This window comes from Suillus subaureus (assembly GCF_016647635.1).
Source record: "Suillus subaureus strain MN1 chromosome Unknown BJ212scaffold_32, whole genome shotgun sequence".
Classification (NCBI taxonomy): Eukaryota; Fungi; Basidiomycota; class Agaricomycetes; order Boletales; family Suillaceae; genus Suillus; species Suillus subaureus.
The window spans coordinates 67,394-89,721 of record NW_024538588.1 but is presented as its reverse complement, the minus strand read 5'-3'; the positions used below and the strand labels follow the sequence as shown (position 1 = coordinate 89,721).

Genomic DNA, 22,328 nt, shown 5'->3' with positions numbered 1-22,328 from the left:
CCGCGGTGCGTTATACATAATAAGTACAAGCGGTCCGTTCACCTTCGACTGTGAATTATAATAAGAGTGGTCTGTACACTACGTTCGCTGTTGTCGTTTCCTCGCAAAAGCGTTCGAATGCCTCGCCGACATCGCACTCTTAAGAACAGGGAGTATAGTTAGGAGAGAAATGAGCGATCGTATGTGAAGCTCGAGAGACACGTGAAGTACAATTGCAAAAGGAGGAGTAGAGACACGGAGATAAGCGAACAACACACGCAAATAGGAGACTGCCGAGCGGCGCGGATAGTGCTAGTGAGCGCTAGCGGTTGAGTGATTCGGGGAAGCGAATTGCTTCCGCAGGATCAAACATTCCGAGGTCCTTGGCAAGGAACTTACCACTCGAGCCATCCTATAAGCGTAGTAAGTAGGTGTTATGCCTCGACTCATCGACGGACAGCTGCATCAAGTACCCAGTCGAAAGTCATTCTCTGTAACGCTTGCGATAATATGCAGTAGCAATGGATAACACCGGTTGGAGCCTAGCCTCCAAAGAGCTCTTGATGTGTGCTCACAGCACAGACTCGGAGTCACTGCGGATCACGTAAAGGATGCGATTCCTTAATCGCTCGGTCAGTCATAGTCTCCCGCAGACCAAATAGTCTTCCCTCGTTTATCATGAGGTAAGTTAGTAACCGAGCTTGAGAAATTTTCCATTCCGTTCGACTCCCGTTCTCAACTTGAATCCCAACATCACCAGCCTTTGGGGCATCGTCGTCGTAGGTAAGCCTATTTAATATTCAGAATACAAGCTGGTTGTAGCTGGTTGTCTTAGCTGATCCACTTCTGTTGAAACTCTGCAGAGTTTTGAACTTTCCAAATATTGTGGTTCACCATGCATCAGTCTCTGCTCATTGACGAGATTCTTTCTCTCATCATTCAGTTCGTCGCTACCGATGGTCAGCGAGACCCGAAGCGCTTGGAAAATACAAGCAGCCTTGCTAGGCTAGCTCGTACATGCCGTTGCTTTATGGAATGTGCTCTTGACACCCTCTGGCGAACTCAGCATTCGTTGAGTCCTCTCATCATGTGCTTGCCAAGAGGCACTTGGGACATTCATTCCGGCAATATACTTGTGAGTTTCACATCGCTATGTGCATGCAATTTCATAATTGCAGTCCCTGTAGTATCTCACGAGACCGCCTGCTGGATCTGAGTGGGCACGATTTGACGTGTATTCACGTCGTGTGAAGAGTTTTTCATACCCAAAGCAAACGAAAATGATCAGACTACACGAGGACGCGCTCCCACTCCTTTTTGCTGAACGCCCTCCACAGTCCCTATTCCCGTCACTTTCCTCGCTCGACTTCTCCATCTTGCCATGCAATTCCTCCAACTTCACATTAATCCGAGACTTTCTCTCCCCAAAACTGACAAACCTCGCATTCACTCTCCCTCGAAAGATGTGTCCTCAGGGCATTTGCGGGGTATTAGAAGATCTTCCTCAGAAGGCTACCCACCTCGAAAACCTCACGATTTTATCGTTCTTTCCAGTGGCGCCATTTGAATTGAACATTCTGACCCATGGACTACCAGACTTACGTCGGTTGGTCGTCTCTAGCTCTATTCGTATATCTACACAGAGCGTGCTGAATATCGCATCACTTCGTCATGTTCAAGAACTCGCCTTGAATCTTCACCCTGATTTCAAAATCGACGTACTACGCGATAAGGCAAATAATAGTACCTTCCCCTCTCTCCAGCGTCTCAGTCTCACGGCATACGACCTTCCCCAGTGTACATCTATCGTATCGCTTATATCCTTACCACAGCTAGAGGATGTTTCCGTCTCCTACGACGTCCAAGCACAATCTTCCGCCATCACTTCATTCTTGAGTGCCATCGGCACGTCTATTCGTTCAATTTCTCTCCGACACAATATGCGAGCTAACACAATTGCCGACACTCCTTTTGTTTTCTATCCATCCACATTTGCACCGCTATTCGCTTGCCGCAATCTCCGCACTATCCAAGTATACAATCTTGGTACACTCGATTTAGATGATAAATTCATCATTGCAGCAGCTAAAGCCTGGAGCAAACTCGAGGACATTCGACTCTGCAGCTTACCTTGGTCCTCCATAATCCCCAGCATCAGTTTGAACGCCTTGACAGCGTTGACCCAATGCTGTCCACAGCTCACCCGTGTGCAACTGTCCTTGGATGCAAGGGAAATCCCCGAAATACCGATCGGCAGTCTCAGTACGGTTGGTGCTCAGTTCCTGGAGGTGCTCAACATCCGGGATTCGGTTATTGGGCACACTGAACTTGTCGCGCAATTTTTGCGGGCGACCATACCGAATATGAAGACTTTGTATGTTGAAGCACATCCAGAACTGAGGGATAAATGGATGGAAGTGAAGGCCTACTATGACCGGTTGTCAGTGGTGCATATACAGAATGGGTCATAAACAGTCGCTCATAGAACTAGTCGCGCATTATTTTGGTAGAGTTTGTTCTTGGTAACTTAGGTGGAGTAAAGTATTACATAGATTTGTTGATTGTCCTGAGGTTTGTAACTTTGCACTGAGCGCGCTTGGCTTCGTCGAGATACCTCGCTTCCTAATTCTAAAATATGTAAGGACGACGTTCAATCCCGTGGAAGCGATTCGCGTCCACATGCACTCCGAATCGGTCAAGGCCTCGGCCGTCCGAAGGTGAACAGATCGCCTGTAACATTGTATATTCTCAGTAATACTGAGAAAATCTCCGAGGACTCAAAATAGCATATTTGAGAAGCTGGACTCGTGGAGCTCCAAGCATCGATTGACCATTCCGTATCCAGAGGGGACTCCGTGTCCCGGTGGTAGAGAATAAGTAGTAAGTAAAAGAAGTTATATCCTCCAAACCACTTCGGACACCAAATACAAAACGTGACGACGCTAAATATGACGACGAAATAAATAAATGTGCATGCTCCCCGCACAGTACCATGGTTGATTATTTGGATCATTTTACGTGCTACATATCTTTGCTAATCGACGTATCTCCACCGGTCAACGTATTTCCACCAGGCTGGAAAGTAATGAACGTCATACCTGTTCCCCCGTCGGCCCTGGCCACGAGGTTAGCGTAAATTCTCGAATGCTGTGGATCAAACGCAGTCCCAGCACAAACATCTGCAAAACCTGGGCAATTGAAAACACGCCAGAGAAAATAGCACTCTCCAATGATAGGCGATGAGTTCTGCAAAGAAATGATGAGAGATTTGTCGGCCGTCGGTACCAGTCACAGGCTAGCACACGGTGATTGGAGAAGGTGAGCCAAGCACGAACCAACCCGTAGTAGCAAAGCTAACGCATGTGGAACTTCCTTGAAACGAGAAAATAACATTCAAATCACCGAACTCACGCTAGTTGTCAAATGAATTCAATGAAATCACGTAGAAAAGGTGAGTATGCGATGCCCTGTTCCTACTCTGCCACATCACAGAAATTCAATTAGCCTGATATGACTATAGTCATATTAATATTACTCTTTCAACCAATTTTGTTTGACCGTGACATACCCTGATTCCTTCAGCCGGTTACTGGCGATTTAACGAAGGGTACGCAGTCCGTGATAGTCCATTATAATGCGAGATGAGAGCAGTATTATATACGCTAGACCATCTGTCAACAGTTATACTGTGAGGAAAATCAAGATACATTACATATCAGTTTGAGATGGCCAGTTGTCATCTGGCAAACCAGAGCGTAAGTGTTGTTTTGGTATGTTGTGTAAAGGCTTCCTAGAGTTTCCTTATTCGGCTGCAGCATCTGCTTCACTCTCGCCATGCACCAGTGTCTTTGCATAAGTGAGATCCTGGAAGTGATTTTTATTTTGTGTTCAATGATAACGGACGACGTTTCTGCCCGGACCTATTACCTGATTTAATACCGTCATCAGAAACTCAAGATCGACGTTCCATCTTCCGACTTGCACTGACCTGTCGTGGATTTCGCGATCTAACACTCAACGTTCTTTACTCTAATCCGAGAAACTTGTCGACTCTGAAATTTGTTCTCTTATCCAGACATTCCCATACATTCCGTTCATCGGTCCTCACTTCCCGCATACGGGTTCTCTCCCAACCATGTCAAGATGGTAGTACATACCCATTCTTACTTACATATGCTCAAAAGCAAGCACCACTCTTTCCAAGCCTACAATCCCTCACATGGCGCGATTGTTCTCTCACCTGTATTACAGTCCTCAAACTCCTCTTACCCACAGTTGAGATCCTCTCCCTCTCCCTCTCATCTGAATTTTGCAAAGCCGTCATCCCTATACTCCCTACTTCCGCACCCCGCCTCAAAGCTCTTGAGATCAAGGGCAGCCCCTCCACAACCAACAAAAATCTCTCAGAAATTGAGTCCCTCCTCATCAGCTGTCCCGATGGTCTCACAGAGCTTTCCTTGATATACCAATGGCACGATGTCCCGAACACCGTGCTCAGCGTCATTGCAATTTGGCCATCTCTCCGATTCCTCACCTTAAAGCTAGGTTTCAAAAGTATCCCTACCACACCTCTCCACGTCCTCCAGCCCTTTGCCGCACTCACTCACGTGCACATCTTATTCGATGACACTTTGGACTGTTTCATACCTTTCCTACGCGCCTTCCAATTCCTCAATTTCAATTCTTCTAATAACCATTTCACCACATCCTCCAACCTCAATACAATCCAGTTCAACGTAGGAGGTTGCAGTCCCGCCAACACCTAGTCTAAATTTCTCCCTTCTCTCCTCCACACGAACACAAAGCTAGAGCATCTAATTATAAACGAGGCATGCGACTATCAATGCCTCCCGCTCTCCTCTTTTGACTTTCGCCCCCTAGTTGTGCACCCGAGTTTTGCACGCATCAGCACCCTCATACTCTCCCCCGGCCGCACGATTTCGATCATACTCACCGACTCTGATATCCTCACCCTCGCTTGTAGATGCCCCCATCTCCACATTCTTGACTTGAGGTTGCGGAATACCCCCGTGTCCTTGTATGCTTTGAACGTCCTCGTCAGGCGCTGTCGCGAGTTGACCGAGGTTACGCTCTACATGAATGTGCAGGTCGATGCGCTCGGAGATAATGAGAAAACCGATGACGAAGTAGGTCTGCAATCTAACGCGCGCTTGACCAAACTGGACGTCGGGGACTCACCTGTCACGTACGCGGGCTTATTGCGCTCATCACCAGAATTGACGACGTCAATTCCGCAGTTCCTGCATGCGATGGCACCAAAGCTTAAGAGCGTCAAGGATGGGGCGTGGTCCAATGGAACATATGAGAGTCCATGGAAGGTGGTGTCGTATGCTTTGCAGATGATGGTGACAGACGAAGAAGGACTAATCTCGGATCGCAAACCTCACCCATTGAACCCTCAATTTTTCAAACGGGGGAGGCGTCGGCACCGTGTTACTGGGGCTGCGCTGGAGAAGAGCAAGGAAGAAGAGCTATCCGACAATCATAGTATGAGCATACCATGATGAGATGAGAAGAATAAATATAAACTTGCGAGTGTGGCTGGAGTTCATCAGCAATGTTATGAAAGACTCTAGCCTCTGGCTGACAGGATCGTTATTCCTGAAATACACTACGGGTAAAATCAGGAATCTGGGCTGATTAGATTAATGTGGAGGGGACAAAATGCCATTCTTATAACACAGGATAGCTCACAAACATCCCGGTGTATTCTTCCAAAGCATGATGATACAGAGATTTGAGCATGACTCTTTGAAGCGGGTTGGGTAAGAAGATCAAATGCTGTGAATGTTGTTGTGCCCATGCGTCCATTGCCCTCAGAGTCATCGACTGCCTTGCGCTTGGAGCCAGGATTCCTAAACGCATGAGGGAGTATCTTTCAAGGTCAAGCTCATACAATCATAGCTCAACGTCCAGCTATTCTAAGAAGTGAGCAGCAAAAAGGTAGTAAGTTGAATTCACAAGGAGAGCTTCCAGCCACGATTGTGCGTTAATCGTGGTTATGGGGGCGCTGCGGGGATGAAGGACTGTGTTCCGACGCCGATAGATGGGTATCGCAGAGGAAGATGAGTGCTGAGCGTCTCTCTCCTGTTTTATGAAGCTTCTCACGATCAATTTTGGTTAATGTTCAAGCACGGCGAGCTTGACGGTTTGAATTTGCGTCACCTGCGTAGTTTTGACGGGGTAGACCGGTCACCAGTCAAATATTGTGAGTGTTTACTATTCCAGTGTGTTCTTCAACGTCTTCTAAACACTCTGGTAGTATGTCGTAGTGCGGAGTCTACATAGTTTTATGCTGTCCAAACCTTCGCAATCAACTCCGTCAAGCCTTTAGGAAATAAGTCAGGTAAGAAAAAATGACAAGGGGTATTGATCGCACCAATGTCGTTTGTGTTGAATTGATAGACGCCAACGAGTACGCCGACCGTGGCCGATCTCAGTGTCCAGGTCAGGATAGGGCTAAGGATAGGGAATTTGCGTTTGTGCACATAGTCCACAATCATCGAGTCGAACTAGCAATAAAAGGTCGACGTTTATATCCTTAGGCATACCACCTCTAGCGGTCACGTACCCCAATATGAGAGTGCATCACCAAGCTGAGACCAAGCAGTCCGTCGAGGACGGGGTAAGATGACCCAGAGGTCACAAAAGCGGCTGCAGTCGCGGGAACAAGGGAGGCAGCAATAATACGCTCAAATGCCCAGTGATACGAGCCATGTGTCCTTGATGGAGGAGGGAACTCCGTGGGGTCGTTAACCGTGCCCTTCAAGATAGCTGTGGAACATCAATGAGTTTTCCTAGTATCAAATAGAGTTCCAAGACGTACGTCCACCTGGTACATACTGCGTAGTTGAGCTTGCCGCTCTCACTTTCAAATACAGGTAAGCTTGATCCACGCATGAGGAATAAGAAAGGTTCTACCTTGCAACACGGATCGCAGGGAATTACGTCCAGTTGCGGAAGCAAAGGTTCTGGGTAGCGTTGAGCGAAGGATCATGGACGAAGCCATCGTCGCTGGTGGTGTCAACGACGCTGAAGAAGTAGTGCGAGAAAAGTCGTGTGCACCGTGCGCACCTGCGGGGCGCGGATGAGCGTTGGAAATAGAGCCGCTAACCAATCACATGCTTCCGGTTACATCCGAGTTTGTTCGATCGCTCATGACGACCATACGCATTAACCTTGACTTAGCCTAAACCTCGTTTAACTAAGTTTATGCTTCGGAGGCTCTTGCAATTGCTCATGATGCCAGATGTTAATATGCGGTCAAGCTTCTTGATTCCCATCCCTCATTGTTTCAACATCGAAGAGCTACCATCTGCAGCGCTTGAGCGCTCTCGAGTCCAGGAGTTGATTCGGTGTAGCAATCAGCCGCTAGCTGAACTCAAACAAACACTTGACCCGCTATCGAGTCACATATTGAGTGGCCTGGCATATACCGTTGGTTCTGCGCTAGGATCTGAGCCGCCAATACGAGAGGAATGCCTTACAGCATTCAGCGTACCCAACAAAGTGGGACTCACAGCTGGTGCTCGTGCATGGTCAAAGCATTCGCACCGCTCCCAAGGGGAGACACCAGGGGCAAAGGATTTGCCAGTCAAGAGAAACAACAAAGGACAGATGAAAACAGATATGGGGTGGTGGGGCACCCCTTCCGGCTCAGTTTCCTCCATCAATGAACGTGCGCTGACATTATTTGAACGGGTGGTGGACAATTCGACCTGGAGGAATCTCCATTGGCTACCGCATCAGGTCCTGGTATATGAAGCACGAGTAGCAGAAGGATATGGCATGCGCTGGTCCCAGGACCGTAGTGTCTTAGAGAGCGGTGGAGAAGTTGTTGCTGAACTCCCTTTGTGGACATTCCGAGGATTTGTGGAGCCAATGATTGAAAATGGTCACGAAGTAGGATGGAAACACCAGATTTAGATACCCAGCAGTACCACTTAAGCTCATGAGCTCGATTGATTGCTTAATGCACGATAGCTGGCCATAGTTATGGGCTGGAAGCCTGGAAAAACTTTTGTACTTACAGCTGAATCCTGAAGGTCAAGGTCCTTGCAAGGACAAGTGGCGTGACACCCTCAAACGCGTGACTCCCGCCGCGTGACCGAGAAATATCGTGTCACACAAGAGGCCGCCTTTCCGGCGCTGCCTTGCCTTTGATTTCTTACAGTCGTCAGCAGAGTACGGGCCAACGTTTTCGAAGCTATTTTCAAGGAAACCTTACTTTGCTGCCTCCCGTAGAATGTCAAGTTCTTCTATGAATGGCGCTCGCAAGACATCATCTCGATCTACTCATGCGCAAGCCATCTTGGGTCCCGAGCTTTGTGGGAGGTTGTCTGAAACGAAAGTTCTTCTGGTTGGGGCAGGAGGAATAGGATGCGAACTTTGTAAGTCTTTGAAGAGTATATTTTCATGTTGGATTTCGTGATTATGATACCATATGTGACAGTGAAGAATATCGTCTTGACTGGCTTCGGCCACATAACCCTCCTTGACCTAGACACCATAGACCTTTCGAACCTGAACAGGCAATTCCTTTTCAAAAAGAAAGATATCAAGCATAGCAAAGCCATGGTGAGCCGCTTATTTGACAGGTATCGTTTCGGGGTAACATCATAGCATGGTCCCGTAAGGTAGCAGCCCAAACTGCTGGCGCTTTCAACCCCAACGTCAACATTCATCCCATTCATGCAAACATAAAAGAAGCACAATTTGACATTGAATGGTTCGGTGGTTTCGACATCGTTCTGAATGCACTAGACAATCTCGGTAATGATAACCGACGACTTCAGTTCAACGTAGTTTGACGGAATCGCATTCCAGATGCGCGAAGACACGTTAATAAAATGTGTATGGCTGCCGGTGTTCCTCTAGTCGAATCTGGCACTGCCGGATACCTCGGTCAAGTGCAGCCTTTACTCAAGGTATTGGATATTTTGGTCGATGCGGCTGTGTTGTTGAAGGATTTCTCATTCAGGATCGCACAGAATGCTTTGACTGTGTGCCGAAGCCCACACCGACGACTTTCCCGGTGTGCACGATCCGGTCCACACCGTCTCAACCTATTCACTGCATTGTCTGGGCAAAGAGTTATCTACTACCGTGAGTTTGTTCATATGTTTTTGATGAGAAAATACTGTACTACGATATCAGACAACTGTTTGGTGAGGACGAAGATGGGACAGATGAACTCGATGAAGCGGAGAAGCAAGGGGAAAACGGTAGATTTGATTACCCTGAAGGTCTGTATGCATTGCTAAGGAGGCGTTTCACACAGCCGAAGAAATCGCTGCTCTACGCAAAGAGGCGATCGCGTATAAAGCAGTTCGAAGTGCACTCCGCTCAGCACAGACAACGGAGGACGTGGCTCAACGTGTCTTCAAGAAGGTCTTATTTTACACCTTATCCAAAGGCCGACTTGAGGTGTTGATTTCTTGCAGGTTTTCCACTCGGATATCCTCAATCTGTTATCAATGTCTGATATGTGGCGCGCACGTGCGGCACCAACGCCTCTTGATTTCAGCGCTATCCAGGAAGGAAGATTTTTCATACAACGACCTTCGAACTCGAGTACGACTACCGGGAGCGCACAGATTATGCACTTCCAGCCAGCAAACGGCCATGTGAACGGAAAGACCCCTTCGACGTCTTCGTCGTCTAGTTCGTTGAACGGTGTTTCGGGACTAAGGGATCAACGGGCACTCAGTTTGCACGACACCTTGGAGCTTTTCATATCAAGGTGGGCATATGTGTCATGCAATTAATTAGATTTCTAAACGAGAATTGCAGTACCAATCGACTTGCCGAGCGGCTTCGCAAAGGTGAAGATACAATTTCCTTCGACAAAGATGACGACGATACACTCGATTTCGTTACCGCTGCTGCAAATCTTCGTTCTGCGGCATATTATATCGATCGCAAGACACGTTGGGAAATTAAAGGTCTATTTCTATGTCGCTGGTTCTCTTTTACCACTCATCTCTCCCTAGAAATGGCAGGAAATATTATCCCCGCGATTGCAACCACCAACGCCATCATTTCCGGCCTCATAGTTTTGCAAGCAGTCCATCTCCTTCGCAAATCATACGCGCAACTGCGCAATGTCCACGTGCAGTTCAAGCCAACCAATCCTCTCAGCACCAGTACTATGTGCCCACCGAATCCTAAATGCGGCGTCTGCCGAGATACCTACACCAAAGTTTTGTGCGACCCTGCTCGTGTAACATTAAGTGAACTTGTAGATGGCGTACTCGGCAGTGATAAAAGGGAGGTTAGTGTCTACGAAGACAAGCGTGTCCTCAGCGATCCCGACTGGGACGATAATCTTGAACGGACACTGGAGAGTTTGAATGTTGGAAGAGGCAAGTTCTTGACAATCGTGGATGAAGAGGAGGAGTGGGGAACGATTGTAGTTGCGTTGAGCATACTACCGCAAGTGACATGGATTTTCTGTCGAGTTTTTGGCTAATGTGCACCGCAGACCTAATCATCCTTCTGATGGTCCGGCGTACATACTTCCGTCACCACTGCCATCGCCTCCTCGTCTAGAGAAGCAGCAATCGACACCCCCTCCTGTGCCATCTCGCAAACGGTCCGCCCCAGATGACAAAATTGTGGAAGTCGGGCCGTCCGCCAAACGCGCAAAGACAGATACAAATGGCGCAGCATCGATACCGGATATCGCGAGTCCTAACAAGAGAAGGAGGTTAGAAGAGGACGGGCTGTTGATATTGAGCAGCAAGGATGACAAGATAGAGGACGACGTGATTGAAATCGATTGAGACCTTTTCCTGCCCCGTTTTCTTGTCCTGCTTATGTTATTGGATGTTTTAAGTGCCCCAGTTGCAGACATCGAGGTGGACATAATACTACTCGGAGGTGCGACGTTGCTGACAGGCGGTATGGCAGCTCGAATGATCATGTCAACCACTATGTGCACACATGGAGTGATAGTCTCCAGCTGCTTTTGGCTTTTATCTCTGCTGAGGTTCATGCCAACTTACACGATTGACTATCAAGGAGATGCTGCAGAGGCGCTGTTGTTTTCCTTTCCGACACGAGAGTCACGCTAATCACGGAGTCCTCACTTGAAACTATTTCTGTCTTACGTCACGCCCGGACCAGAGCCCACGCTGCCTTTATAATCCCGCATTTTCGGTTAGTTATTCGAACCCGGTGAGACTTAGTAAGTTACCAGACCAAAAGCTGATGTGCGATTGCGTGACTGTTCATCACTGATACACATTTGCTTGGAGTAGGACTATTATTGATCGCCCAAAATATCCACATAGTATCAGAATCTTTTCCGTGGAATCGGGACAATGAAACACTTTGCTGAAATATGCATTTCTTCTCTGGACAGCACGTGTCAACGGAACCGACCAGTACATAGTGCAATCATTGATCGTGTTCCCTCACGCATAGTCTCCCGCAGTTTAGACTAAATCGCTCATCACCCCATTGTTGTCCCCTGACAATGCAGTTGTTGCAACGGTCATCAGATCCGTTACCTGCTTTACGGGGCTGGCATCCAGGAGAACAAGCCGTTCAGGCAATTATCCACCTCCCCGAGCGCGTTGCAATCACAGCAATTGTGGATAGGCTGCCTGAGCAGCATCGCATCTTCCACACAAGCCGACTACATTTCTTGCCAGTCACTACTCTGGACCAGCAAGGGAGACCGTGGGCATCTATTCTTTGCTCAAGTGATGGGATGTCAGACTTTATCTCATCCCCTACAGATGCTTTACTAACGATCAAAGCGCATCTATGGCCTGGAGATCCAATCATTCAAAACTGCTCCCAGCTTACATGATGAAAAACCACTTTTTTCCGGGATTGGGCTTGAGGTTTCGACTAGAAGGAGGAACAAATTCGCTGGCCATATATCCAATGTTTCATTGAGAGATCTGGACGCCGATTTTACTGTCGTAGTTACTCAAGCCTTGGGGTGAGTTGCCGCGGCTTCTTTGTGCTGTGGCTCTGTCTCACAAACTGTAGATTGTGTCCGAAATACATCAATATCAGGTCGATCATGCCATTCCACGGGGCATCGCCACGCCTCATCTATGAGCGGTTTAGCCTAGGGGATGGGGAGCGCCTGCCTGATGATGTCATTGCATTCATCCATGCAGCTGATACAGCTTTCTTGTCCACGTCCTACGTGGCCGCCCAAGAGGATGAAAACATTTATCCTTCTCGAGTTGGCGTCAATCATAGAGGGGGTCGCCCCGGATTCGTTCGAGTTAGACCATCCGATGGGAAGACTCTCGTGCTTCCAAATTATGCCGGTGAGAAGAACGATATACCACAGGGCGAGTCCAGTATTTATATATAACACACAGGGAATCGCATGATGAACTCACTGGGCGACATACACATCACACCAGTTGCTGGAATTGTTTTCCCCTCGTTTTCCACTGGATCAATCTTGTATCTTACCGGGAAAGCCAAGACCCTGTATGGCGCATCTGCGCGAGCAGTGATGCCAAATATGAATATTATCTCCACCATCTACGTCACTGGATTCTCCTTTGTCAAAAACGCCATTCCGTTGAGAGGAGACAGGGCCAGCAGAACGTAGCCCCTACAGCCCACCTGTCTGCTACTTAGCGGAAGAAAAGCCACCATCTGTATCATTCGCCGACATCATACTTAGCCTGATAAAGACGCGAGTGCATGATAGCACCCTCATCACCCTCACTTTCGAGTCATCACGACCTGTGGATATGCATCCAAGCCAAAACTGCGTGCTGGAGTTGACGGAGTTCCTGCGCAAACGCTCACACGAGCTGTTAGACTGGGAAGAAGATGATAGCACAGTTAACGATGACTGTGTCCGTACTTGGACGGTTTCCACACCTCCAACCCCAGATGCACCTTGCAACCTCTCTATCACAATGAGAGCGATCAAAGGCGGTCTTATCACTCCAATTTTATATCGGCTTGCTAGGAGTGTTGATCCGCAGCTGACTGGAGAACCCATCAATGTCGCAGACTTGAAAATCTGCGCTCGACTACGAGGTGTCGGAGGCGATCTTCCTGTCCCAGAGCCTTTAGCAGCATGCGACGGTGGACGACGGCTGCTGTGGATTGCTGGTGGAATTGGCCTCACGCCTTTCCTGAGCTTGACTCGTCATGTTACAGACCTCGCTACTCGGGGATTCGGAGACTGGGATGTGACACTCGTCCTTTCAACGCGGGAGCCGGAAGTTATGCTCAGTTTGATTCAAGAAGCGTTTGTGAATATGTCATCCGGCAAAGTGAACGGCCGCCAGTCGCTCCCCGGCCTTACATTTTCCATTCATGTCTACTCCCCAAGGTTCCAGTTATCCGAGTCTTTTCCGCCATTCGTGTCCCTGATCCCGCACGAAGGACGCCTGGACGACAGTGGAACTCTTTTTGGCAGTGTAGACGCAAAATTTCGGGAGGCGCATATATGTGGCCCGTTGCCTTTCGTTCACATTGCGATGAAGTCACTACAAGCTGCTGGAGTGGATCCAGAGCGCGTGAAGCGAGAGAGATTCACGTATTGAGAAAGAGGTTGAGCAGATCGAGCCATATACTAAATGGGACAACTGTTACCTTTCAGTGGGGACATCCAGGAGGTCTTATCATGAATTAGTATTTCCAGCAAAGCATCCGGTTTCACAAATGACAGAGTTGAACGAATACGGCCTAGGCTGTGGTATGGGGTACGGCACGAAGGAAGTGGCGGAATACCGCTAAGGGGGATTGGGGTTTTGTGATATCAAATAATGTATGAAGATTGATCCATATACCGCTTCGAGCCGGTGTTCTAGCGTTTGCGTGGAGCTTGCTTCTAGCTGGCATTAGAACAGTGGTAGTAAGACCGATCAACTATATACACCGAACGAAATGATTTTCCCAGTGGTCAGATATTGCTCGTCGCGATCAACCGTGAGCACAAAGACACATGAAGTCGCAGCTCTGTGACGAGTCTGCGAGAGATGCTGAACCAATTAGACCCGGCCAACATGTAGAACCTAGTATTCAAGTGCGGGGCCTCCCCGCTTTCTATCGTGGGACAGATGATGTCATGGCAGTCCAGCAACAGTCCAGCATTGCATCGCGAAAGCACGCGCCCATGATATTTTAACAGTTGATAATGAAATTACTTCTCATACGCAAAGCAGGAGTGAGAAGGAGCCCGTGACGTTCTCAAGATTTACAACGATGTCAACTGAGAATTGCTTGGATAGTTCTACAAATCATGCTTAGATCGAAAGTTAACTTCTCCAGTTAACACGGACTCGAGCTCTATTCACAAGAAATTCCTGCACTGTCTCTGAGTCAGCGAGATAAATGATTGCGAACGAAAGTTAAATCATACCTACTCGAGTTGGGTGTTTAGGGAGGTCTTGCACCAACACTCAAAGTACCCGGAGTGGTGGCCTTGACTGCCTCCAACTTATTCATTTCCTCCATCCAGTTCAGCATTCTCGGAGAAAGCGACTCGCCCTCCGGGGTTGCTTTCAGATCTGCAAGCAGCGGGAACAAAAAGAAGTCCGCCCAGCTCAGCTTGCTTCCGAACACATAGCCCTCGTCTGCCATTAGTTCTTCCATTTTACCAAGCGATGTCCTAAGATGTTCTACAGCTGGTTTGATTTGTTCGCGAATCACAGAGTCTGTAGGTTGACCGGCGTCAATGGCAGCCACACGAGGTTTCACGACCCCTTTCTCAACAGCAGGGAAACCTGAAGCATGAAATCAGTATCATAGGCTCGATGTGTCTGGCTGAAATTTCAAGTTTACCATGTGCACCAGCAAGGCTCACAAACTCCCACATTTGTTCCTCGATGATGGCCTTCCCGTCACCCGGGGAAATATGCAAGCTTGGTTCTGGTGCAACCTTGTCAATGTAGCGCGCGATTGCCGCGCTCTCCCGTAACTTCAGGTTAACTGTCTTGCCATCAATTTCGTGGATGATCAAGGTGGGCAGAAACCCGAATGGATGGTTCTCATATGCTGTGTCTGAATGTGGAACGCATCTAACTTGAGTGAAGGGTATCCCCTTGTAAGTCAATCCGAGAGCTATGGATCGGGTGAAGGTGCTGAATGGCGTGCCAATGATAGTGTAGAGAGGTGGGGTCATGATTGATGTTGGAGTGTTCGATGGCACTGCTCAGCTGACTTTAATCACCCCGGTCAATAACGGCTAGTTACTTAGTATCCACTGGCAGAAGTTCGAATCGGAGTCCCGAACATGACAGGATGTCCGATGATGGTGAGAACCTAAATTGTCCTACGTTGCGGTCTATTCGTGACTGCCCAACATCTCGTGAGTCGCATTTTCGTGACTTACCGCAAATCACGTGACCAACCATCACGTTTCCACGCCAAAAAGTGGCTCACGCCGTGGGCACTAACGAATGGACTTGGTCCCTTGGAAGACAAATGTTGAATTCGACCAACGTGCGTGTGCGAAGTAGTGACGACTTGATGACAATTGCGGAAATATTAATCTTAACCTTTGTGGTTGGAACGCAGAGACGCCTGGCCAGCGACGAAGGACGTCAACGCGTGTACTTATCACATCTAATGCAATCCTATATATGCCATTCCCTCGCATTACCAAGACGGAGTTAGAGCCAGAAGGTTCTTCTATAGTCTATTGTTGTGGTGGCCTCTCGGACTTATCCTCCTTTCTAGAGACATCACACAGCATCTTTAACAGATACCCATAGCTTCGCCACTGAAAATAGTAAGCAAGTTAAGATGTTTCCAGCAATTGGAGTGAGACCAACTGCGCCCTAAATTTGTTTCGACATACTTGGTGTGTTTCATACTAAGTAATAGTATGCAGGTATAAATAATTTACAGATGCTGTTGAGTGACAGTCAGTGCATGTTGGTATCTGTTTCTGAATCTGTACACATTGAATATCAGTAGCAACTGAACCTTGAGAGGAATCTGGTTGGTTAGGCCGGTTGGTTGAGAGTATGGCGACTCTCAGATACACATGACCAAGCGATTTTATTGTACAAGCGTAGGTGCCATCATACATAGGAAACGCAAACAAAATTGACTGGGGGTAGCACTGCAATGAAGAAAGAAGGCCCAGTTTGTTAAGTTACAACCCAAATTTATATTTAACTAATTTCAAATTCAACGAAGAACTGCATTATTTGCGACTTCGCATTAGGAAGGTATTGTAATTCGCTGTGGAGACAGATTAGTTGGAAGCAACTTGACCGGGGACCATCAGCTCGCCTTTATGCGGCAATGACTTCGGAGTCGCTGAGTTTGTCATATGGACATGACGCCGGAATATTTTCATCCAGCAAGAAGTACTGCTTGGACTCCCGCGAACCTTCCTCGCCGTAGTTCTTCAGCTCGGGGCTGATAGGAATTGGACCGTACTTGGCGAGAAGGGCACGAACTTTTGCAAGCGCGCCCGCGCGCTTTGCATCAGTGCTGAAGAGAATGTCAAAAATCCACTTTGGCTGGAAGACCATGGTCAGGCCCGGCGCACAACGCGTGCGCCTGACCTGGTGAGCAGGGGTTTGGATGATAGTAAAGAATGATTCTCCACCGAAGCAGAAGCACCATCTGTCCGTGTCAATGTCGTGGGGTATATTTGAAGGCCAAGGCTTTTTATCAAGCTTGGCGAGACCGTTGAGGAGTTCCCAGAACAGAGTATTGTATTCCTCTGTTGTTCGTGAGTTGTTGTCATTTTTCTTGGCAAGGAGAACGAGTGAGGTGTTGGGGCCGAGCTGGCGAGCTTGAGGGAGGTATGTGGAAAGTCCCTTGGCAAGAGTATGGATATGTCGTGGGTCCGACAGGTCATCCGAGTCGATGAACAGATAGCGCTGGTCGTCTGATTTAAAGCCCTTTGTGGCATAGACGCAGGGGAAGATTAGTTCTTCATCGAAGAGAACTGCCTTATAGTCTTCATATACATTACGCTGCCACGTTCCTTTTGGAAATGCTGCAGTGACCTGCGCCCTGAAATGGATATATATTAGACTACAGTCTCAAAGGGGCGCGCGTGTCCGTACCTTGTCAAAGGATTACCCTGTTGGCCGTCTTGTTCGGGGCCAAATGCAGCTCGAATAAAACCCTAGTCGTTGTCGTTGGTCGTCAGTTCATCTATAACTGGCAACCAAAGATGTCTGATACCGACAGTGAGCGAGAATAGTGTATCAGGAAGCGTCTTCGGTACACTTCGAAATTTGATCGATGCAATATTGACAAGTGTAATCATAACGCCTCCAATGAGCGATGCGGCTAAAGGGTAGATGTCGAACATGATTGAAGTTGGAGTGTTGGAAGTTGGAGTGCTGGAAGTCGGAGTACTGAATGTCTGGTAATGTTGGTAGAGATTTTATAGGTCTCAATATCCACTCTGACGAAACCAAAAAATTGCGTGACCGAACGACGCTGATCTTTTGTCCAACTGAAAAGCATCATCACAAGCCAAGGTTGGACGATTGCTTTGTGAAACGGGCTATGGGCGCGGCTAGGCTAGGCCTCGGGTAGTGTCATACTGACCATTTACTGGGCATACTTCCCATACAACGAGACGTGCTGCAATCTGTGAACAGCTGGCGTCCGAGATTGCGACTTTTCGGTAACCTACTTCGTTCCAGCAGTTAATACATGATTTCGTCATTCGGAGGTCGAGCCAAGAGGAGCTGCTACCACATGTGCCACGCAGGTAACACCCTAAAATGAGACAGAGCACACCGTTCACGACGTATCATGAAAATCCCTCAAAACAAGCTGACACTGATCGCAGCCACAAATCAGAAATATGCCTAATTCCCTGAGAACACCAGCCCAGATTCAACGATTCGAACAGAATGCACGTTGGCTCACCGGATGTAATGAACAAACAAGAATTTCCGGTCCACTCATAAGTCAATCCGGGGAGAACAAATAGATGTTATGGGACAGTGCCTCGACCGAGGTCATAGTCATCAGGGAAATTTAGCTTCGTGGCGTAAGTTATGGCGTAACTAGTGGTGCCAGCGCAGGTTCATTCCAGAACTTTGATGTTTTTGACATCACCACCTCCTTCCTGATTTGTTGAAGAACATCGTCAAATGGTTGCCTGCAATAGTCCTTGCAATCTGCATGTACGAAAACATTAATGACGATCACAGCAATTTTTGTATCATTCGTTTGCCTCAGGTTGTCGATGAATCGGATCGGAAATTCCGGGCCCCCTACATTCGTGGCAGCGCCCGCTACCTCGAGTCCAAATTCACTATTGCATGTGTCGCCATTCCAAAAGAGCCCATATAACAAAGCGCAAGCCTGATTTTCAGTGCAATTAGGATTTTGTATGGAGAGAGCTTGAGATCTCAACTGGCAGGTGCCACAAGGCGTGTGGTCACGGGCAATCCACTAAATTACAAATCAACATTCAGGTACCGCCAAAAGCCAAACAAAATATCATTGTTCCGCAATCAAAAGTGGTTAACATACAAACTCAAGGCTTGATGCACTGCGATGATCACTTGATGGAATGTTTTAGTCTTAAGCCTCGCGTACACGCTCAGGTTGGAGACACTCACGCCGGAATTCCTTCTCTTCCTACTGGGTACGTTAGCGAATTACGGTGGCCATCTGACATTCCTTTCATTTGCCAGAAAGATCGAGTTACATTTGCACTCGCACCGAGTCGCGTGGGACTCCAGAGCTCGATGTGTCAAACGGGTAACATATAGCAAGCCAAGCTCTAGAACACATTAACGTCGTAGTATTTCACTTTCATTCCGGGAGGAGGAGCCTCGTACTTGAAGATCTTCCCCATATCCGGCACCTCCTGCGGCACGTCTCCTTTACCTTTGCGCACTTTCTTGCTCCATCTTGCGTGGCCCTTGGACCTTGCCAAGCAGGGGTGCCAGCGGTGCACTCTCACCCTCCCACATGCTCCTGACACATCAATTGTACCCTTCCGTGTGTTCATTGATACTGTATCCTCTGATATGTTTGAAATCGGTGTGGCATATACCACGGACAAGTCGAGTGGGGCCACCACATGCTCTTCTCTCTTGGACGTGAACAAAGTTGTTACGCGAGTTTATTCTCTCCCACCATGTCTACCCATCCAGACCCCTCTCGCACTTTGTGAGACACTCCCACCGCACACTTATCTTCCGGTTACCTCCTAATTTTACTTAGTACTTTCGCACACCTCCTTTGCTCTTCTACGTCTATCTGACTTCTTGGGCGCCATCACATACTCACACGGTCTATTTCCTTGTGCTTATCGTTGTTCAATTTCAAAATGCATCTGGTTGATTTTCCATTGATGGATAATTGAAGGTGGGGCCCACAATAGCATGTACTGTCTACATCGGGCTTTGCCCTCAGAAGACAATAAACAGGATTTAAAAAAAAGGTGGGGCCCATGACAAACCATCCAATCTTGTCATGTATGACCAATTTATGGCTCTGTCAGACGACACGTTCCGGGACATAGATTAAGAACAGAATCGCATCGAACGGGCCACTTGCGCCATACGGTGCTACTAAGTGCGACTTAAGCTATTTTTACCGATAAAATATCGCATGTCATACATACGCTATCGTGCCGCACTGACTGCACAGACATCTCACGCTCCTTTCTTTCCTCTTGTTCTCTGAGAGCCGTACTGGAGACATGGCAGACCCAAAGGTTTGGTTTAGTGGGTGAAAGCGAATTCATTGGACTCCCCATGAATACTGATATCTCACATCTAGTTACTGGTGTATCGTCAGGGTTCGGGAGATCAATGACTGAACTATTGCTCAACAAGGGCGATAAAGTCATAGCGACTCTTCGCCGTCCTGATGCTCTATCTGATTTATCAGCACAATTCCCATCCTCCCAGCTCTTAGTCCTTCAGCTTGACGTGACGAACAGCGCGGAAGTATCAGCCGCGTTTGCAAGAGCAAAAGAAGCTTTTGGAAGGATCGATGTTGTGTTTAATAATGCAGGTCAATGTGTAACAGGAGAGTTAGAGTCCTTGAGCGAGGAAGAGGCCCGTCAGATGTTCGAAGTAAATTTCTGGGGTGCTATGCATGTGAGCAAGGAGGCGGTGAAGTTCTTCCGAGAAATGAACAAGCCAATTGGTGGGAGACTGTTGCAGGTCTCGTCAAGGTTGGGATTGGTAGGCGGCCCTGCGAATGCCTTCTACAGCGCATCGTGAGTGTTCTAAATCATGTGGCATGGTGTATTTAAATCATAGCATTGCGACAGAAAATTTGGCAGGTGTAATCTTTTTTTTTGGAGTGGAGATGCTTACCAAATTTTCTAGCACTAGAAGGTCTGAGCGAGTCCTTGGCATCAGAACTGGATCCTGCGTGGAACATAAAGGTAATTCTAGGATGCTTGCCATTTAAAGACTTACCAAATTTTCGTTTCCCCAAGGTCACAATAATCGAGCCAGGTCCATTTCGTACCAAGATATTCAAAGAGAACCGACGCGTAGCTTCCCAGCACCCTGCGTACGCCAATCCTGACTTGCCCAGTTCCCAGGCTCGGCAATTCATGGCGTCGGATAAGATCGATGGAGATGCAGACAAGGCAGTGGTGGCCATTGAGAAGCTAACCCACCTCGATGATGTTCCTATGCGCCTGCCACTGCACAGAAGAGTCGTTGCTTCAACAAGGGATAAAATCAAGAGCCTGACTGAGGATGTGAATAACTTTGAAAGTTGGTCCGAAGATCTTTACCTTTAACATACATGTAGTGTAGCCAGCAGTTTTGGTACTCGTTCGAATGTATTTTGTACACATTCATGCAATAATCGCTCGATTTTCTTTTATGTAGGGACTGCTGCCTCTGTCAGAGAATGAGCACTTTAAGTTATTCCTGTACCCTCTTATAGAGTACAGGTATGGGGAAATTTTTCTGTCATCCCGATGATACTGGTTCATGCCAGCCCCGTCAGCCACAACCTCATTTTGGACCGTCATGTTTGTCAGCATGAGTTGAGTTGAATCCTGATCGCCTCCGAGTCCCTTTTTGTTGTTCAGAATTTATTGTCTTCGTCGTTATGGCTTCATCGTCAGTGGCTAATTATGCTGCATGTCGTCTACCTTCTGCGTCGCTGGTGATTTCAGATCGAGAGCTTGCAGACGACGGGGCGTCTGTTGTGTCATTGTGTGTGTGTTGCGCAAGCATTTTGCGTTTTTTAAGGTCTCTCATGAGCGTTTGCTTATGTGTAACCAATACCCGACTGGTGTGTTGTTGCCTGTCGTAGCGCCTAATCTGAGGTTGATTGTGGACAGTTTCTCGACCCTTAATAGAGAACAATATTCTGAGATTGCCCGTGCACACTCCATTTATATTTCTTCAGTTGATCGTAAGGATCATGTCCGTGATTTGCTTCGTGTGCTCACTTGGGTAGAACACAGCGTTGGCTATTTTCTTTTCGGTGTTTGTCGAACCAAGTCACTGCACGCGATGCAAAGTTAAGTTGAAGGAAGTCCTGACCTCCATCATAGAAATTCAAAATGATTGCTCACGCGTTCTCGGCGATCCCTCCCCTCCCCATGTCCCTATTCTCACTTTGATCGTATGTGAAACTTTGAAGACTCCATGCACTCAGCATCTCGACGTTACCACTAGGACTCAACCATCTACCCCTTCTCAATTCATTGTCGATCCGTGCAGCCCGTCACGATATGTGCCATTGAACGAGCCTGCATCTTTCCTGAGCAGTGGGAGACTGCTTGTTGGTTCGCGCAGCCACATATACACATCGACTACGACGATCTGCCCCTGCTCACCGCCCAAAATTTGCACGTTGTACGACGAATCGTCGGCGATGTCATTTTATGTTCAATTTCCTCCCAGGGCCAAATCCATATTCCCTTTCCCATATATAATCCTCTCCATCATCTTCGATAAGACACCACCATGTACGTCCATTTTGTAGAGAACATTTGAAAGGAGAATCAATACTGAGACATCTCGATTTTCCGTTCCATCCTCGAAGGTGGCCCACGCACTTATCGGTACATGTCTCATCCGACTTCATTTGGTCCCACTACTCAAGCGCATCAACAAAGCGACTGATTCGTGACAACCCCCAGTACCTTCCACTTAGCTCACCCTCAATCAGTGTTGCTTGTCCATTATTTGCTTTATTGCTTCATTATTAAGGTGGTTTGAAAGACCGATCTATCAGACTCGAAGGTGGGCCGCTCAACACACGAACGTGTTATTCGTTTGCTGAAATTCTCTATCTCCTAGTCATCAGCGCAAAAAACCTCAAAGTCCCGACTCTTCTACTCGGCCAGAGTTGAATCGAAACAATAATAGCATCATCAGCCATCTAAGTTTAGATCTATAGTATGGGGTGAT

General features: G+C 47.8%; 9 protein-coding genes across 9 annotated transcripts; 6 read left to right on the top strand and 3 right to left on the bottom strand.

Annotated features, from left to right (window-relative positions):
- Positions 1–686: 686 nt before the first annotated feature.
- Positions 687–2,529, top strand: BJ212DRAFT_583417 (uncharacterized protein). The gene is made up of 2 exons (XM_041343575.1): positions 687–1,114; positions 1,167–2,529. The coding sequence occupies exons 1-2, from the start codon at positions 875–877 to the stop codon at positions 2,448–2,450; spliced, it is 1,524 nt and encodes a 507-aa protein (XP_041189460.1). The 5' UTR covers positions 687–874; the 3' UTR covers positions 2,451–2,529.
- Positions 2,530–5,075: 2,546 nt separating this feature from the next.
- Positions 5,076–5,504, top strand: BJ212DRAFT_1302312 (uncharacterized protein; the record flags this gene model as incomplete). Its single annotated transcript, XM_041333244.1, has 1 exon — positions 5,076–5,504. The coding sequence occupies one exon, from the start codon at positions 5,076–5,078 to the stop codon at positions 5,502–5,504; it is 429 nt and encodes a 142-aa protein (XP_041189459.1).
- A 573-nt stretch (positions 5,505–6,077) lies between these two features.
- Positions 6,078–7,107, bottom strand: BJ212DRAFT_583322 (mitochondrial inner membrane protein). The gene is made up of 5 exons (XM_041343574.1): positions 6,922–7,107; positions 6,827–6,868; positions 6,572–6,774; positions 6,380–6,512; positions 6,078–6,328 (listed from the first exon to the last, which is right to left on the bottom strand). Exons 1-5 carry the CDS (start codon positions 7,007–7,009, stop codon positions 6,291–6,293), a joined length of 504 nt encoding a protein of 167 aa, XP_041189458.1. The 5' UTR covers positions 7,010–7,107; the 3' UTR covers positions 6,078–6,290.
- Positions 7,108–7,145: 38 nt separating this feature from the next.
- Positions 7,146–8,076, top strand: BJ212DRAFT_1377514 (uncharacterized protein). The gene has a single exon (XM_041336514.1). It carries the CDS (start codon positions 7,213–7,215, stop codon positions 7,924–7,926), a length of 714 nt encoding a protein of 237 aa, XP_041189457.1. The 5' UTR covers positions 7,146–7,212; the 3' UTR covers positions 7,927–8,076.
- Positions 8,077–8,245: 169 nt separating this feature from the next.
- On the top strand, positions 8,246–10,784 carry BJ212DRAFT_1448632 (uncharacterized protein; the record flags this gene model as incomplete). The annotated part of the gene is made up of 11 exons (XM_041338568.1): positions 8,246–8,390; positions 8,453–8,577; positions 8,637–8,772; positions 8,827–8,927; positions 8,981–9,105; positions 9,157–9,224; positions 9,281–9,390; positions 9,444–9,742; positions 9,793–9,944; positions 9,993–10,434; positions 10,484–10,784. 11 exons carry the CDS (start codon positions 8,246–8,248, stop codon positions 10,782–10,784), a joined length of 2,004 nt encoding a protein of 667 aa, XP_041189456.1.
- A 695-nt stretch (positions 10,785–11,479) lies between these two features.
- BJ212DRAFT_1448631 (uncharacterized protein) lies at positions 11,480–13,538 on the top strand (the record flags this gene model as incomplete). The annotated part of the gene is made up of 7 exons (XM_041338567.1): positions 11,480–11,718; positions 11,810–11,953; positions 12,004–12,293; positions 12,348–12,538; positions 12,564–13,310; positions 13,332–13,412; positions 13,434–13,538. 7 exons carry the CDS (start codon positions 11,480–11,482, stop codon positions 13,536–13,538), a joined length of 1,797 nt encoding a protein of 598 aa, XP_041189455.1.
- Positions 13,539–14,105: 567 nt separating this feature from the next.
- Positions 14,106–15,289, bottom strand: BJ212DRAFT_1466329 (uncharacterized protein). Its single transcript, XM_041338974.1, has 3 exons — positions 14,779–15,289; positions 14,357–14,720; positions 14,106–14,305 (listed from the first exon to the last, which is right to left on the bottom strand). The coding sequence occupies exons 1-2, from the start codon at positions 15,116–15,118 to the stop codon at positions 14,374–14,376; spliced, it is 687 nt and encodes a 228-aa protein (XP_041189454.1). The 5' UTR covers positions 15,119–15,289; the 3' UTR covers positions 14,106–14,305; positions 14,357–14,373.
- Positions 15,290–16,238: 949 nt separating this feature from the next.
- On the bottom strand, positions 16,239–17,275 carry BJ212DRAFT_1302309 (YqcI/YcgG family-domain-containing protein; the record flags this gene model as incomplete). The annotated part of the gene is made up of 3 exons (XM_041333243.1): positions 16,239–16,971; positions 17,025–17,086; positions 17,150–17,275. 3 exons carry the CDS (start codon positions 17,273–17,275, stop codon positions 16,239–16,241), a joined length of 921 nt encoding a protein of 306 aa, XP_041189453.1.
- A 2,050-nt stretch (positions 17,276–19,325) lies between these two features.
- On the top strand, positions 19,326–20,899 carry BJ212DRAFT_1570059 (uncharacterized protein). Its single transcript, XM_041342037.1, has 6 exons — positions 19,326–19,375; positions 19,436–19,661; positions 19,717–20,161; positions 20,216–20,223; positions 20,274–20,332; positions 20,387–20,899. The coding sequence occupies exons 2-6, from the start codon at positions 19,637–19,639 to the stop codon at positions 20,696–20,698; spliced, it is 849 nt and encodes a 282-aa protein (XP_041189452.1). The 5' UTR covers positions 19,326–19,375; positions 19,436–19,636; the 3' UTR covers positions 20,699–20,899.
- The last annotated feature ends 1,429 nt before the right edge of the window (positions 20,900–22,328 follow it).

What these genes read in the sequence shown, in the direction of transcription:
- BJ212DRAFT_583322 (XM_041343574.1), bottom strand. Translation starts at nt 7,009, where the DNA reads ATGGCTTCGTCCATGATCCTTCGCTCAACGCTACCCAGAACCTTTGCT. An exon ending in GCAGTATGTACCAGGTGGAC is followed by an intron (nt 6,775 to 6,826) that starts GTACGTCTTGGA and finishes GATGTTCCACAG; the next exon opens with CTATCTTGAAGGGCACGGTT. An exon ending in ATTCAACACAAACGACATTG is followed by an intron (nt 6,329 to 6,379) that starts GTGCGATCAATA and finishes TATTTCCTAAAG; the next exon opens with GCTTGACGGAGTTGATTGCG.
- BJ212DRAFT_1570059 (XM_041342037.1), top strand. Translation starts at nt 19,637, where the DNA reads ATGGCAGACCCAAAGGTTTGGTTTA. An exon ending in AGACCCAAAGGTTTGGTTTA is followed by an intron (nt 19,662 to 19,716) that starts GTGGGTGAAAGC and finishes TCTCACATCTAG; the next exon opens with TTACTGGTGTATCGTCAGGG. An exon ending in ATCCTGCGTGGAACATAAAG is followed by an intron (nt 20,333 to 20,386) that starts GTAATTCTAGGA and finishes CGTTTCCCCAAG; the next exon opens with GTCACAATAATCGAGCCAGG.
- BJ212DRAFT_1466329 (XM_041338974.1), bottom strand. Translation starts at nt 15,118, where the DNA reads ATGACCCCACCTCTCTACACTATCATTGGCACGCCATTCAGCACCTTC. An exon ending in GAGCCTTGCTGGTGCACATG is followed by an intron (nt 14,721 to 14,778) that starts GTAAACTTGAAA and finishes TTCATGCTTCAG; the next exon opens with GTTTCCCTGCTGTTGAGAAA.
- BJ212DRAFT_1377514 (XM_041336514.1), top strand. Translation starts at nt 7,213, where the DNA reads ATGCTTCGGAGGCTCTTGCAATTGCTCATGATGCCAGATGTTAATATG.
- BJ212DRAFT_583417 (XM_041343575.1), top strand. Translation starts at nt 875, where the DNA reads ATGCATCAGTCTCTGCTCATTGACGAGATTCTTTCTCTCATCATTCAG. An exon ending in TTCATTCCGGCAATATACTT is followed by an intron (nt 1,115 to 1,166) that starts GTGAGTTTCACA and finishes CAGTCCCTGTAG; the next exon opens with TATCTCACGAGACCGCCTGC.